At 44.5% G+C, this 16,371-nt stretch overlaps 1 protein-coding gene across 1 annotated transcript; it reads left to right on the top strand.

The window, feature by feature from the left end:
* Positions 1 to 619: 619 nt before the first annotated feature.
* Positions 620 to 8,572, top strand: LOC310986544 (dnaJ homolog subfamily C member 11-like; the record flags this gene model as incomplete). Its single annotated transcript, XM_083972491.1, has 16 exons — positions 620 to 745; positions 1,381 to 1,510; positions 1,597 to 1,670; positions 1,775 to 1,876; positions 2,098 to 2,226; positions 2,335 to 2,457; positions 2,610 to 2,683; positions 2,815 to 3,004; positions 3,800 to 3,885; positions 4,786 to 4,902; positions 5,041 to 5,196; positions 6,169 to 6,238; positions 6,497 to 6,554; positions 7,224 to 7,366; positions 8,094 to 8,223; positions 8,358 to 8,572. The coding sequence occupies 16 exons, from the start codon at positions 620 to 622 to the stop codon at positions 8,381 to 8,383; spliced, it is 1,734 nt and encodes a 577-aa protein (XP_083828617.1). The 3' UTR covers positions 8,384 to 8,572.
* Positions 8,573 to 16,371: the final 7,799 nt, after the last annotated feature.

A 16,371-nucleotide genomic window follows, 5' to 3' on the forward strand; every position in this document is an offset into this window, starting at 1 on the left:
CTAATTGCCACCTCCTGTTTACAAGCAACGTGCTGTCAAAATGCCTAAAGGAAGATCTTTCGGATCGAAACGTTTAAACGTTGCCTGCTAAATAATTAAAAATCACAGGGAGCCCCTGCAGTGTGCAGATTTCTTGCCCAATTTTTTTTTTATTTTTTTGTAAATTTGCACCTGCACACAGCTCTATTTGGATGTGTGCGTACTCTTTGCCCTTTTTATGAACCAAAGACAAGACGTCAACGTAACTTTGGCGTTAATACAGCTAAATGTTGTTTATACTTGATTCATGGTAATTAAAAAAAAGTCTTGTGTGTTTTCAACCAACAGTGGCGTCAATGTGAGCCGTTTTAGCCGTTAGCTTAGCAACAACAAACTGGTTTAACTCGGAAAGAAAGTAAAAGTAAAGGTTTGTTTTGTTTTTACACGTTGACAGATACAGTACCTTTTAAAGGAAGAAACTTTCCTCACAGTGGTCTCTCTCTCTCCCTCTCTCTGCTCTTTGCCTGGAGGCGACAAATCTCTTTAGCACCGGGGCTGAAAACTAAAAAAAAAAAAAAAAAAAAGAAAACCGGCAGAGGGCGATAGGACTACTTCCGCTTTCCTCTTCGCGAACCGACCAATGAGGTTCGAGAACACTGGAGCGGTGGGCGGGACTAGACGGAACGCGAACATGGCGGCGTCCTTAGATGATGATTTCGAGCTAAATAACCAGGACTATTACTCTCTACTCAACGTCAGGAAAGAGGTACGATGGTTTCTGTGTTTTGCACAAAGGGCCTTTTGGTCGTGATTGTCGGGTGGACCTTTTTTTGTGTTATTTGGTAATAATCTGCAATCGGTGCATGCATCACCGTAGACTTGACTAGCGGTGTTCTCCATCAGCACCATCATCCCGTGGATTTTGCTGTGACCGGCCGGCTGGTGCTGCAGAGAAGAGACGTGGGCATGAAGGCTATTTTCAAGTGTTTTAAGTAATGCATTCAATGTACTTCAGATTGCACGCAGCATAGATGCCACATCTGCACACTGAGAGACTAATCTGTAGGCCTGACTAGGACATGCACTGCTGTATGGTCGTCTGGATGTGTTGTGTGTTAGCTCTCAGGAATAGGGGATGAAATTGTTAATTAACCAAGCGAGAAATTAATCTTCAACACTTTTGATCATCAAAAAATAAAACAGAAATAGCTCTAGCCTCTAATGTGGAGACTTCCTGCATTAATTATATGGTAATGAACTGGTTTTGTCTGTTGTTTGGACATTACTAATAAATACAAAGTCCTCACCTTTTATGACACTTTATAAACCAAGCAATTATGACAGTAATTGCTAGTTGCAGCCTAGCTCAGGAGAGAAATCTGTCCTTTTCTGTAATTACAGGCTACATTGGATGAGCTGAAGGCGTCATATCGGAGGCTATGTATGCTCTACCATCCTGACAAACACAGAGACCCAGATCTGAAAAGACAAGCTGAGCAGCTCTTCAATCAGGTGCATCAGGCGTATGAAGGTAAAGGGAATTTAAACTATTTTTATATCACTTTTCAACTAACACCGATACATAAACTTAACAGCGTCTTCTCTCTCCCCTCTCAGTGCTGAGTGATGCTCACTCTAGAGCCATCTATGACATCTTTGGGAAGAAAGGCCTGGAGGTGGAAGGCTGGGAGGTGTGTATACTGTCTGATGTATCCTCCCTCCTGCGGTTTTTTGCAGCCTTGTTATACATACAATATTAATTTTACCACTCTGTTATGTGGATGACGGTGTCTAGGTGGTGGAGAGGAAGAGAACTCCAGCAGAAATACGAGAGGAGTACGAAAGGCTGCAAAAGGAAAGAGAGGAGAGGAGACTGCAGCAAAGAACTAACCCCAAGGTTTTGTCAATCACAGCTTCATCACATTTATTTGTCAGCCTCACCACTTATCACTGTATTTCTAAAGTGGGCCATTACTTTTCTGCAGATGTTATTAAATACCCACAACTTAATTCTGACTGTGGACGGTTTCCACATTCATTTCATTACGTTCGCTCACCTTCATCCTTCTTTGTTAATTAATTCTGTCAGTCTCGCTCCTTCACACCCTCATTATTCAGGGCACCATCAGTGTTGGTGTAGATGCAACAGACCTGTTTGATCGCTATGATGAGGACTTTGAAGAGATGCCAGGAGGAGGCTTTCCTCATATTGAAATCAACAAGATGCACATTTCCCAGTCCATTGAGGTATAACAACACACACACACACACACACACACACAGTCACTCAGCATTTACCTTCCACTCAGCTGCCTACCTGAACCGGGATCACACTCATTTTCTGTGTTTTTTCAGGCTCCTCTGACAAACACTGACACAGCAGTGCTGTCTGGTTCGCTCTCCACTCACAACGGGAACGGAGGGGGAAACATTAACATGACTGTACGAAGGGTTACGTCGGCCAAGGGCTGGGGAGAGGTACGCACATAGTATATGCAAGATATAAAGCACAAATGTAAACTACAACTTGTAGAAGCATTTATGAAGAGGCTTTATTTCCTTTTATAGATGTTAGGATGGAAAATAATACAGATTTGTAGTGACATGTTTCTGTACATTTGTCTCTGCAGGTGGAGTTGGGTGCAGGAGATATACTGGGGCCGCTCATCGGGTTAAAGGTGTTTCGCAATGTCACTCCTCGGTGGTAAGGCCCAACTGTTTGACATGAGGAACAGCGTCACACACTGAATAAATAAGAACGACACACTCTTCCTTCTTTTTTGTAAATTGAGTCTTTTTTTCTAAAAATCTCCTCCCTGTCTTCTCTCTGTCCAGTTTCTTGACAGCTCAGTGCGGTTTGCAGTTCTCTCCGCGAGGTTTGCGACCCAGCTGCTCCCTGATGACAGCGCGCCACCTGGACCAGAACACCATGGGCTATCTGCAGTGGCGCTGGGGGCCCAACAGCGCCATGACGACCAGCTTGGTCCGAGACACAAAGAGCAGCCACTTCACTCTGGCTCTGCAGGTACAGACACATACAGACACATTCACTACCAGATTCTGGCAGGAATCTATTTGCCCTGGCACTTGTCGTTGTTATTATGATGAATAAGCATTGGAATTTGCTTAAAGGGATAGTTCAACATTTTGGGAAATTGGCCCATTGCCATAATCCCTATAGTCTTAAGAGTAGGTTCGTTACCTTTAATTGTCAGTGCAAGCTATTTTTAGAATGGCGGAGCAGAGCCGCGAACTGCTCAGAGCTACGCTACGGAGGCTCATGGGATTTCTTGGTTTAATTCATCAAATTCATCAAATACACAATCCAACAACTCCAAAATGCTCTGGTGGACAAGTTGTGACCTGCACATTCACCACGCTATGAGATAATAACATAACGTTACGAGACAGAGTCGTTTTCGAGGTAAATTCATGCAAAACCACTGATGCGCGTTCCCTTCAGGGGCAGTTTTTCAGCAAGCAGTCTCTGCATTTACCTCTAAAACAACTCTGTCTCGTAACATTCTGTTATTATCTCATAGTGTGGTGAATGTGCAGGTCACAACTTGTCCACCAGAGCGTTTTGGAGTTGTTGGATTGTGTATTTGATGAGTTTGATGAGGGAAACCAAGATATCCCATGAGCCTCCGTAGTGTAGCTCTGAGCAGCTCACGGCTCTGCTCCGCCGTTCTAAAAATAGCTTGCAACGACAAATAAAGGTAACGAACCTTATGGCAATGGGCCACTTTGCCAAAATGTTGAACTATCCCTTTAACTGACATTTTTCTTCTTCTGGCCTCTCCACCCCACCCTCCTCCAGCTGGGCGTGCCTCACTCTTACCTGATGATGAGCTACCAGTACAAGTTCCAGGACGAAGACCAGACTAAAGTTAAAGGCTCTGTCAAGTACGTCTGTTGAACTAAGGACTTAAGTATTTAAATCAAACCAACTAGTCTAACGAGAAACTGCAAAGAATAATTAACAAAACCATACAAATCCACAAAAAACACATCCTGCCAATCAGCTGATTAGCAACTTCCACATCAGTGCATTTTAAAGGGAACTTGAACACAAGCTGGAAAATCTTGTTTTTGTAGACCCCCAGTAGAAGTGTGCTTCACAGTGTGTCAGGACACTGTTGTCAGGTCACATTACTACTGAATGCACCTCTTGGTTTTTCTGCCTGGTGTTCAAGTGTCCTTGCTTTTGCAAAAAAAAAAAAAAAAAAAGTAAATATTTTGCTAATTCATGATTTCCAGGAATCAGTTTGTCTTTTCAAATCAAATCCAAGTTGTTGTGTGATCATTAACACATTAATAAAACACAAGAATGTAGTCTTTACATTTAAAAAAGAAAGAAAGAAAACCTATATAAATCATTTAATCACCCCCTAAAAAAATCCTTATTTCAGATTCAGATTAACTTATTAAGGACTGCGCATTTCTTTCACTTGGAGCTTTTCAGGCTAAAATACACAGCAAATTTTACAGAGGCATGAAAATAAAAGACAATGACAAAACAAAAGCAGCATTGAAGGAGCTGCAGGGGGTGAAAATCACTAAGCATGAAAAGAACATCATCATAAAATGAAACGCAAGTAAACCCACCCAATATATAAATACAAAGATTTATTTAAAAAGCAGTTTAACTACTGTATAAAAGAAAGAAAATATATAAGATGTAAAAATGACAGTTAAACACACAATTGCAATCCAGTTTAATGTATTTTTTTCTGCCCATGTTATTGTGTCGAGCTCCAGCCCTGTTAACAGTCTCTCTTCCTTTCTGTGTCCCTGCCCCTCCAGGACAGGCTGGTTTGGCACCGTGGTGGAATATGGAGCAGAGAGGAAGATCAGCCGACACAGTGTCCTGTCAGCCACTGTCAGCATCGGCGTCCCACAGGGAGTCACACTCAAGATCAAGTACTGGCCGACCGAGAATATGACCTCATTCTTCTTGTGGGTCCCTTAATCCCTCTGCATGATGATCTAATGTATGCGCCCGCCTGTTTGTTTGTTTTTTGTGTGTGTGTGTGTCCGTCCGTTCGTGCGTGCGTGCAGGTTGGCCCGGGCCAGTCAGACGTACCTGTTCCCGGTCCACCTGACGGATCAGCTGCTGCCCAGCGCCGTGTTCTACGCCACTGTGGGACCCCTGCTGTTCTATTTGGCCGTGCACAGACTGGTCATCATCCCGTATACACATGCACAGAAGCAGCAGTCAGTAACACTTCCTCAGTCTTACAGTATACCTCCTTCTTAGCGCTGCGCTTGGTTGTCATTTATAATAAAAATCCACCACTCTTAAAGGGATAGTAGCATTTTTTTAAAGTGGGGTTGTATGATCTACAAATAGCCCCTAAGTACTTTAATTGCAGTAGAAGACTCTCTGCACTCCTCCCGTTAGCAACGCCAGCCCATAGCCCTGCCCAGAGATTTACAACATACATTGTTGTGAATGGACCCAAAGAAATGGCCTATTTTCGCGGCCTAAAAGAGGTTTTACATGAAAAAAAAATACACAGTTCCATTGTTCGCTATAATATCATTTTTTCCAGCCCTTCAAAGTGCAAGAAAAACAGTTTTTATTTGGACCTAACCAACTCACGTATCCCTCCGCCCAGGGTTAGCGCCCGCCGATCAGCAGTTGGTTAGGTCCAAATAAAAACGGTGTTTTTCCTGCACTTTGAAGGGCTGGAAAAAATTATATTATAGCGAACAATGGAACTGTGTTTTTTTTTTTCAGGTAAAACCTCTTTTAGGCCGTGAAAATAGGCCGTTTCTTTGGGTCCATTCACAACAATGTATGTTGTAAATCTCTGGGCAGGGCTATGGGCTGGCGTTGCTAACGGGAGGAGTGCAGAGAGTCTTCTACTGCAATTAAAGTACTTAGGGGCTATTTGTAGATCATATAACCCCACTTTAAAAAAAAATGCTACTATCCCTTTAAGGGTGATTTTCGTCTTCTAACATAATTTGTGCATACGTAATGATAAATAGTAAAAGCGTGAAAGTGTCCCTCATCTGAAGGCAGCTCCACACACACACACACACCCCTGCTGTAGGCAAGAAGTGCAGCTCTTCAGTTGCGGCTTGTCATTAATACTGGAGGGGAGTCTTTCATGCCTCCACAGTGAATCCCAGCGGGCGATTGTTTGTTGATGTCTGCTTTTGTCTGTCTGTGCCTCTCAGAGAGCTGGAGCTGCAGAGGAAGAGCTCCGCCACAGACATCGCCAAGAAGAAGCAGGAGGCAGAGTCTGCTGTGAGCGGCTCGCACACACACTCACACAATAATAACACATGCAAACACACCGTTATTCATTGTGTTATATGTGTGTGGATGTGTGTGTGTGTGGATCATTGATCATTGTTTCTAGGTTCAGCTCTCTTCATCTCGCCTGAAAACCTCTCTCCTCCTCCTCTATCTATCTATCCTGCTCTGTTTCGCTCTCCTCCTCCTCCTCCTCCTCCTCCTCCTCCTCCTCCTCCTCCTCCTCTTTCTCCCTCGGCTCCTCTGCAGGTTCTGCTGATGCAGGAGTCTGTGAGGAGAATCATAGAAGCAGAAGAATCCAAGATGGGTAAGGGAAGACACACACACACACACACACACACACACACACATACACAGTCTCTCTCCTGCATACACATACACTCCCAGACATTACACCAGGGTGAGAAACTGAGAACATTTTTTTTTTTTTTTTTTTTTTGTAATTTGCAGCCAGTCAGAACTTGGTAAAAATCCAAATGTGTAATTCAAACGCATTTCTCATGGTCGCTGTCGACGGCGTAATATACCGCTGCTCCAGGAGCCTGTTTAGCTAAAAGTCTGACTTCCATCATCTCTCCGCTACGAGGCGGGAGATGATGATGTAGCCCATCTCCATGCTGCAGTGTTTACATAGGTGGAGCTTGTAAATCTGTGCACAGAGCGGCAGAGTGCACACTCAAATAAATCCAAACTGTGATGTCATGTCAGTGTGCTAATGGATTTTCTGTTATATTTATGTAGAGAGAGCGTGTGATTATTTGAAGAGCCACTCTGTGGGATGTGTTCATAGCACCTTCTAGATGCTCTGTGTAATGAGTATGGCCACACTTTGCTGCATATTACTGATATCAAAGCCAACACATGAAGCAGGGACCGACTGTCATTTGCATTCTGTAGGAGGCTTTCACACTTGTAAAATATTCAGTATTCTGTACGTTATCGCTGCATAACTTCACGTTTAAACTGTTGTTTAAAGGCCTGATCATCCTGAACGCCTGGTACGGGAAGTTTGTGTCCGACACCAGCCAGAAGCAGGAGAAAGCAAAGGTCATCGACGTCACTGTGCCTCTGCAGTGCCTGGTCAAAGACTCCAAACTCATCCTCACAGAGGCCTCCAAGGTGTGTGTGTGTGTGTTTACAAGAGATAAGCTTTTTTAAAGGGATAGTTCAACATTTTGGCAAATTGTCCCATTGCCATAATCCCTATAGTCTTAGCAGTAGGTTCGTTAACTTTATTTGTTGGTGCAAGCTATTTTTAGAACGGTGGAGCAGAGCCGCGAGCTGCTCAGAGCTACGCTACGGAGGCTAATGGGATTTCTTGGGTTTCCCTCATCAAACTCATCAAATACACAATCCAACAACTCCAAAACGCTCTGGTGGACAAGTTGTGACCTGCACATTCACCATGCTATGAGATAATAACGAGGCAAATGCAGAGACTGCTTGCTGAAAAACTGCCCCCGACGGGAACGCGCATCAGTGGTTTTGCAAGAATTTACCTCTAAAACAACTCTGTCTGGTAACGTTCTGTTATTATCTCATAGCGTGGTGAATGTCCAGGTCACAACTTGTCCACCAGAGCGTTTTGGAGTTGTTGGATTGTGTATTTGATGAGTTTGATGAGGGAAACCAAGAAATCCCATTAGCCTCCGTAGCATAGCTCTGAGCAGCTCGCGGCTCTGCTCCGCCGTTCTAAAAAATAGCTTGCACCGACAATTAAAGGTAACAAACCTACTGCTAAAACTATAGGGGTTATAGCAATGGGTCAATTTGCCAAAAATGTTGAACCATCCCTTTAAATGTGGATGTATTGTGTATGCTCATGAATGTGTCCCTCTGTGTGCAGGCGGGGTTGCCGGGCTTCTATGACCCTTGCGTAGGAGAGGAGAAGAGTCTTAAATTACTGTACCAGTTCAGAGGAGTGATGCACCAAGTCATCTCCGCAGACGCCGAGGCTCTACGGATACCCAAGCAATGTCAGTACGACTACGCCACGCACACGCAGCCACGCAGCCACCCAAGTGTTATTGTCCCCGTCGCTGGACTCTCATTACACCTTCGCTAAAGCCTACATTCATGCATGTAATGAAATAATTTTCCGTCTTTTCAGCTCACAGAATCGAGGCCGAGTCCTAGGAGCTCGCCGCTGTCGGAGCGCCAGAGGGCAGATGCAGATAAAAACAGACTTTGTGTACACAGAAGAAGAAGAAGAAAAAGAAGAAGAACCCATGAATGGAGAGAGGACGCGTCAAAAAATAAGTCAGTTTCTCTTCCCTCCAGTCCTCTTCTGTCATGGTATTAGTGAATCCGTTTATCGACTTCCTCCACTCCTCCCTTCCTTTTTTCTTTTTTTTTTTCCTTTCCCGTGGGCCGTCTCCCAGGTACAGCAAAATACAGGAGTCAGCTCAGAGTTTCTTTGAGTGTCTGGTCGACTCTATCTGACAGGCCTTGCTCAAATATCTGCCTGCTGCAGGACACCAGAACATAGTTTTATATATATATAAATATATATATATATATATATGCACTACACAAGAGGGACGTAGTCAGTCACTGCGGACGTGGTGATCGCCGTTCCCTTCGGTGATGAGCTAAAAACATGCACAGATGGAAAAAAGAAAAAAGAAAAAAGAAAAAAAAATCTTGACATTTGCTTTGTCAAGTGTGTACAAACAAGCTGTGCTGTAACTACTTTACCCCTGATGATCATTGTTAGTCTTAAGTCTTTCTATGTGTTTCACACCCTGGTACTGTAGTCTTGATGATGAATCCAATAATGTATTAACTTACCACAGGTTTCATTAACTTTAATTCATTAATGAACATGTTTATTTAGAGCAACACTATGCAGGATCATGTCTCTCACGTCGCCTGTGACCCCTGAGGCGTCGGGCCATCGGTCAGCCCAAAGGACTGAGGAATGGTTTGTGTGACTGTGTGTTTTACGTCCTAATAATAATAATAATGTGTCATGCCTTTCGGAGGCGTGTCTGCTCGCTGCTCGTTGAGGTGTCAGTCAGCAAGCAGGTGCAAACTGGTGCTCAAAATTCATCTCATATCATTGACGGTTGAGATATGAAAGGATGAAAGAGGGAGGGGGGGGGATCCTAACGAAAAGAGACAGGCTTCAGTTTCCAGCACAGATTTTTTTTTTTTTTTTTTAACATCTCGGGTTAGACTGCGATTTTAAAAAGGCAGAAAGTCCACATGGATTTGCAATGCGTCAGAGTGTATCGATTATCTCTGTGCAGTTGCAGCCAAAACTTTATTTTTTAACCATGTGATTTTATTCTATTTTTTTTTAACACAGTGAAGGCTACAGTCCATACTGTACATCGCTGCTGGTGTACATCTACATCTGGCAGCGATCGCAAAATTGACCCTATGAATGAAGTCTGAGTCTTTTTTTTTTTCTTCCTGGTTTTCTGGGATCTGATCAGTCGAGGGGCCGGGATGGATCGATACCGTTCCTCCTGTAGGTCGTGTTTGTTTGCTGCTCAGTCTGTCGTTAATGATGACAGACAATCACCTGCTACTGGAGTCGACTGACCCTGAGCCAAAAATTTGACTGATTCTGGCACATTTACACGGTTGAACGTGTCCACCACCACGCCCGTGCCATAACTTTTAATTTGATTTTGTTCTCCGTCCATTTGTTTTTTTTGTTTTTATTTATTTATTTAAAATTCCTCAATTTAATTTAATCAATCTTCAATGCAATATCACTTCTTCTACGAAATATTATATAATACTGTAACTACATCCAGTAACTTGACCATTGGCAGGTGTTTTCTGATCAATGTGTTGAGGTCGACATGTGAAAATCTGATAATCCTGTGATGCACTTTTCTGTTGAGATGAGGATGTTGTAGCACAAAAGTCCCAGAGTTTAATCCTTAAAGGGATAGTTCACCCAAAATTCAAATTTCACTCATTATCTACTCACCCTCATGTCGACTAAGGGCTGGGAGAAGTTTCAGAGTCCTCCGTGCCTTCTCGGAGTTACGGGGGGGGGGGGGGGTCCGCGCAGCAGTATTTGTCCATATAATGGTTGTGAATGGTGCTCACTTTTCTTTGTCCAAAAAGACACACCAAAAAACATCCAAATACCTCCATGCTGCTCGTCTGTAATGTCCCTCTTGTATTGAAGCCACGACATGAGAAATTGTTCCGCCGGTTATTTGCACTGACACAGGAAGAGCAGTGAACTGAGACACTGGGAGCTTCCGCTACAAACAAACTTAAAATATAGACTTATTTAATTTTTTTCGGAACAATTTCTCATGTCGGGGCTTCAATACAAGAGGGGCATTACAGACGAGCAGTATGGAGGTATTTGGATGTTTTTTGGTGTGTCTTTTTGGACGAAGAAAAGTGAGCACCATTCACAACCATTATATGGACAAATACTGCTGCGCGGACCCCCCCGTAACTCAGAGAAGGCACGGAGGACTCTGAAAATTCTCACAGCTCTTAGTCGACATGAGGGTGAGTAGATAATGAGTGAAATTTGAATTTTGGGTGAACTATCCCTTTAAACTGAGTCAGTCATCTTTGATCACACTACTGTAGGATACAAAACTGTATTTTACTGGAAACAAAGTAATATTTTGCACAAGTCGTACAGTGTTTAAAGCTCAATTAAAGCTCAAACTAGTCGATATAATATGAAGCTGGTGCTGAGGCCTCAATAGTAGCTGCTCTACACTTGACAGCATAGAGTGCATCGAAGAAATAGTGATTGATTCTGATTTTGGCATCCGTGATGAGTTCGAGGGACGTCTGTCGCTGCACATCTCTACGGTGACATGATGGTTTTGGCTTGAAGGAGGAAGGAGGGGGAGGAAAAGGGAGGGGGGGTCACAATTACAGCAGCCATTTTGCACTGACTCTTGTTTGTAGTATTTGTCTCCTGTCTTTAGTTGGACGTGTGCTGTAAAGTCTTTCTGACAGGTCAGCTGGTGGTCATCTCTGCTCGAGTGCCACCGCGAGGCCGGCGGAAAGACTGCTCCCTGCTGTTCCACTCGACCCATCGTCCACACTGACCCACATTATGTATACATGTACTCGGTGGTTGAGGAGCGTGTGTTTTATGTCCTGTAAAGACTACAATAAATATGAACAACAAAAAAGCAGATGTGGCGTCTGATTTTAAGAGGGTTTTACAGTCCTGGCAAAAAAATATTGGCCCCCTGGCACTTTTTTTTTTTCAAATAATGCCCCATTTCCCCCTGAAAATCATTGCAAATACAAATGTTTTGGTGTTAGGAGTATTTCTTTGGTTTGCATTGGAACAACACACCAGGAAATAAGTAAAATATCAGAACCAGAACTGTTTTATTGCCAAGAGCAGTAAAGGTCAGTTTACAGCACGAGGAACTTGTCTTGGTGTCAAGTGCAAACATAAAAGTACAAAAAATAGAATAAAATAAGAAAATTAAGAATTTAAATAATATAAAATAAAAAAGAATGAATTAAAATATACTAGTGCAAAAGATATGCATATACTATATACAAAAAGGAAATATGCATATACTCTAAATACACATATACTATATAAAAGAATAGTATTAAAGGAGCTCAGTCTGATACTAGAGCTACTGAGGTTTCTAACTCCGGAATAACCTGGTTGACACGCCTCACCTTGGCCTCCGTCCTCATACCGCATTGAATGAATGTCCACGCTGTTCCTTGAGTTGCAAACACAGGTTTATTGCTGTGCATTGTCCATAAACAAAGAAAATAGGCAAAACAAACAAATCGGCGGCATGAAGCGCCTCCGCGCCACAGCGGTCAAAAACCATTTGCCCTTCCGGGTCAAAACCTGACAAAGAGAGTGAACAATGCCACCTATATGCACCTGAGCTCCCCAGGTGACAGCACAGCGACCCCACACACACACGGAGTGAATTACACCAGAAACCTTAGAACACAACCAAACACATTCAGCTCCTATACACCGGCCCCTAATTGTTAATGGCAGACCGACATAACAATTTAAATACAACAAGACAGGAGCAAATAATGTGTTGATACAGTTACATTAAAGTACAGTACAGATAAATCTATATTCCATGTACCAAACAAAGTTTTGTCACTGGCCTTTCAATAATGCTGGCCCTTGTCTGCAACCTCACAGAACGCACAAGCCCTTGCTTATCAGGGAAACCCTCCAAAACCCTGCCAAGCGGCCATGAACCACGTGGAGCTGAAGAATCCATGATCACCACAATATCTCCAGCTTTCAAACTCCTCTTCTTTTCGTTCCACTTCTGCCTCTCTTGGAACGGCAAATACTCCCGTATCCATCTCTTCCAGAAAAGGTCTGAGAGATACTGTACTTGCCTCCAGCGCCTTCTCACATACAGATCATGGGGTTCAAATGCTCCAGGTGGCAAAGCTGGTTTTCCCTTTAAGAGAAGAAGATGGTTAGGCGTGAGAGGTTCCAGGTCGTTAGCATCCTCTGAGAGCTTGGTGATAGGACGGTCGTTTAAAATGGCCTCCGCTTCACAGATCACTGTATGGAGTCCATCATCATCCAACTTCTGCTGATGCAGAACAGAACTGAGCACTCTTCTCACGAGGCGGATCATCCGCTCCCACACACCACCATGGTGTGAGCCTGCTGGCGGATTAAAGTTCCACTGAATGCCAACCTGTGCCAGCGCTCCTTGAATCCTGTCCTGATTCACAGCAGCAAGCGCCTCCTTCAGCTCTCTGTCTGCTCCAATGAAGTTAGTGCCATTGTCTGATGTTAGACTCGTCACCTGCCCTCTTCTGCTGATAAAACGCCGCAGAGCATTGATGCATGCATCGGTGTCCAATGAAACAGCCACCTCCAGATGGACAGCCCTGCTCGCCATACAGGTAAATATAACACCATATCGCTTACAGGTTGATCTTCCTCTCCTCACCTCAACTGGACCAAAATAATCCACCCCTGTGTTGGTAAATGGCGGAAGATCAGGAAGGATTCTCATCTTTGGCAGGTCAGCCATTTTTTGTTCCAGTGCTCTTCCATTATATCGCCTACAAAAGCTGCAATCACCAATTACTTTCCTGACGGCTGCATTGGCGTTTGTAATCCAAAATCTCCTCCTCACCTTGGACAGTGTGTGAGTCCGCCCACCATGGCCGAGATTCTGGTGTACATGTCTGAGGATGAGTGTGGAAACGTGCTGCTCCTTGGAGAGAATGAGTGGATGCTTGGCTTCCTCGGGCATTGCTCCTCTGCTCAGTCTTCCTCCAACTCTCAGAAATCCATTCTCCAAAACTGGGTCCAGCCGGTATATGGGACTCTGTCGACTCACTGACGCTTTCCCAGATGACAAAGCAGACATTTCTTCACCAAACCTCTGTCGCTGACAATAGCGAATTATGGCACCCTCTGCTCCCAGCAAATCATCCATCGTCAGAGTGCCACTCATGTATGTTGATGTGACTCTTTTTCTTTCAGTCCTCCTTGAGCTGCCACGACCTCCTTTCTCCTGACAATTAGCCACAGAAGCCTCCAACTGTTTCTTCCTGCGACTCTGTGCCAACAACATGACCTTCAACCTTAGGATCCAGGCAACAGCTGTCTTAAGCCTCTTCCAGTCAGAAAAGAAGGAAATGAGCTGGTCCGTAGGACTGCAGATGTCACACACACTGATGTTATTCACTATTACCTCCTTTCTGACCTCCTGGTCATCAGAGTCCACTGAGACGTCCAACACAGTTCTAGGCCAGTCCTCCTCAGGTTTCCAAAGAAATGCAGGACCTTCCAGCCACCTGTTTTTGTTCAGAAACTCAGCGACCTTCATTCCCCTTGAAGCATCGTCAGCTGGATTATCTTTGGTACCTACATGTCTCCATTGTGAGGGTTCAGATGTTTCTCTGATGGTCGAGATTCTGTTGGCCACGAATGTGTGAAAGCGCCTGTCTTCATTGTTAAGGTACTTCAAAACTGACGTACTGTCAGTCCAAAAGACTGAATCCTCCACCTGGACGTCCAGCTCTGCCTTTAACAATGAATCCACTCTGACTGCGAGGACCGCTGCTGTCAACTCCAGTCGGGGAATAGTCACAGCCTTCAGGGGTGTCACCCTGGCTTTGCCGAGCAGGAAGGTGACCTGGATGTTGTTTTCCTGATTTAACATACGGATGTATGTTACAGTCCCGTATCCACCTTCACTGGCATCGGCAAAGTGATGTAACTGGGCATGCTTGATCCCTCCAAACTCCACCGGCTTGATGCACCTTCCCACTTTGAAAGCAGACAGCTGGCCCAGGTCCTCCAACCACCTTTTCCAACGAGGTAAGATGTCCTTGGGCAGATCATCATCCCATCCACAGCCTCTCCTGCAGAGCTCCTGTTGCATCATTTTGGCAGGCAAGGTGACTGGGGCCAGAAAACCCAACGGATCATACACCGAGCTGGTGACTGACAGCATACCACGTCTGGTGAGAGCCTGTTTTTTCATCTCCATCTTAAACCTGAAAGAGTCAGTCTCCACACACCACAGTAGACCCAAAGCCCTTTCCACTGGCAGGTTGTCTCGGTCCAAATCTAACTCCTTCAGGTCCTTGGTCCTTTGCTCCTCGGCGATGGCTTGCAACACCACACGACTGTTGCTTATCCATTTCTCCAAGATGAAGCTCCCCTTCTGACACAGAGCAGTTAAATCATTTATCATTTGGATCGCTTCTTCTTCGGTGGCTGAGCTCTTTAAACAGTCGTCAACGTAGAAATTCTGCTTCACAGACTGCACCACCTCATCCACAAACTCAGGCCGGTTGTCATCCGCAGTTTTCCTCAGCGCATAGCTCGCACAGCTAGGAGATGACACGGCGCCAAACAGGTGTACAGTCATCCGATACTCCCTGAGGTCCTGAGTGATGTCACCATCTGGCCACCAAAGAAAGCGAAGAAAATCTCTGTCCTCCTCAGCAACTTTCACTTGGTGAAACATGGCTTGAATGTCGCCCATGAATGCCACCACTTCATTCCTGAAACGAAGAAGAACTCCAAGCAATGAGCTGGTGAGGTTGGGACCTGGTAACAATTCACCGTTCAAAGATGCTCCTTGAAATGTGGCTCCACAATCAAACACTACACGGAGAGATCCTTTCTTCGGATGGTGAACACCATGGTGAGGGATATACCACACCTTACCCCTTTCACCATGCAGCTGTTGCTGCGGCACTTGCTCGGCATAGTTTTTACTGATGAGCGTGTTCATGTACCCAGCATATTCCTGATGCAAGTGTTTGTTGTTCAGGAATCTTCTCCTCAAACCCTGTATCCTTTGCTTAGCCACTGCAAAGTTATTAGGTAGACAGACCTCTTTGTTCTTATATGGAAGCTTCAGACAATACCTTCCCTCCTTAAGTACTGCTGAGTGCTCCATGATTTCCAGAAACCTATGGTCTTCTCTGGACATTTCCTTCTCCTTTGTGGTCTTCTCATTGAACTCATGGCTGTACTGCTTGACCAGCATTTCTTCAAGCTTACATACAGAGATCCTGTTCACCATCGCCAAGGGCAGCTCCACCTCTGAAGCCCCACTGTTTCCATTCAGTGGTCCGTTAACAACCCACCCAAGCACTGTCTTTATAGCATATGGGCCATTCCCGCTACTGTTAATGACCTCCCAAGGTTCCAATATCTTGGGAGCGTTGGTTCCAATTAACAGGTCGACATTTGCTTTTATGTTTGGGATGTTCACCTTGGACAAATATGGCCACTTTGCCAGTTCTTCAGATGTTACCATGTTATTAACATTAACTGGCATTTTTTCTTGTGTGAGAACCTCTGGGAGAATATGAAAGTCATTGCTGTCCAGATTAGATACCTCCAAACCACTTAAAGAGTATGCTGGAACCACTGTTTTCTGTCCCATCGTGCTCAACAGGAAGTTGGTTTTTCTCCCTGTGACGTTCAACTTCCGCATTAGATGTTCTGAGCAGAATGTAGCCGAACTTCCTGGGTCCAAAAAGGCATAGGTTTTTATTATGTGGTTTCCCTTTGCACTTTTGACCTTCACAGGCAGGATGGATAACACACACCGGTCCTTACCGGCCCCTGTATGTCCACATGTTTTAAGTGAAGTTGCCTGGTGAGATGTTTCAAACTGTTCCGGGGC

Source organism: Trachurus trachurus, assembly GCF_905171665.1.
Source record: "Trachurus trachurus genome assembly, chromosome: 5".
Lineage (NCBI taxonomy): Eukaryota > Metazoa > Chordata > Actinopteri > Carangiformes > Carangidae > Trachurus > Trachurus trachurus.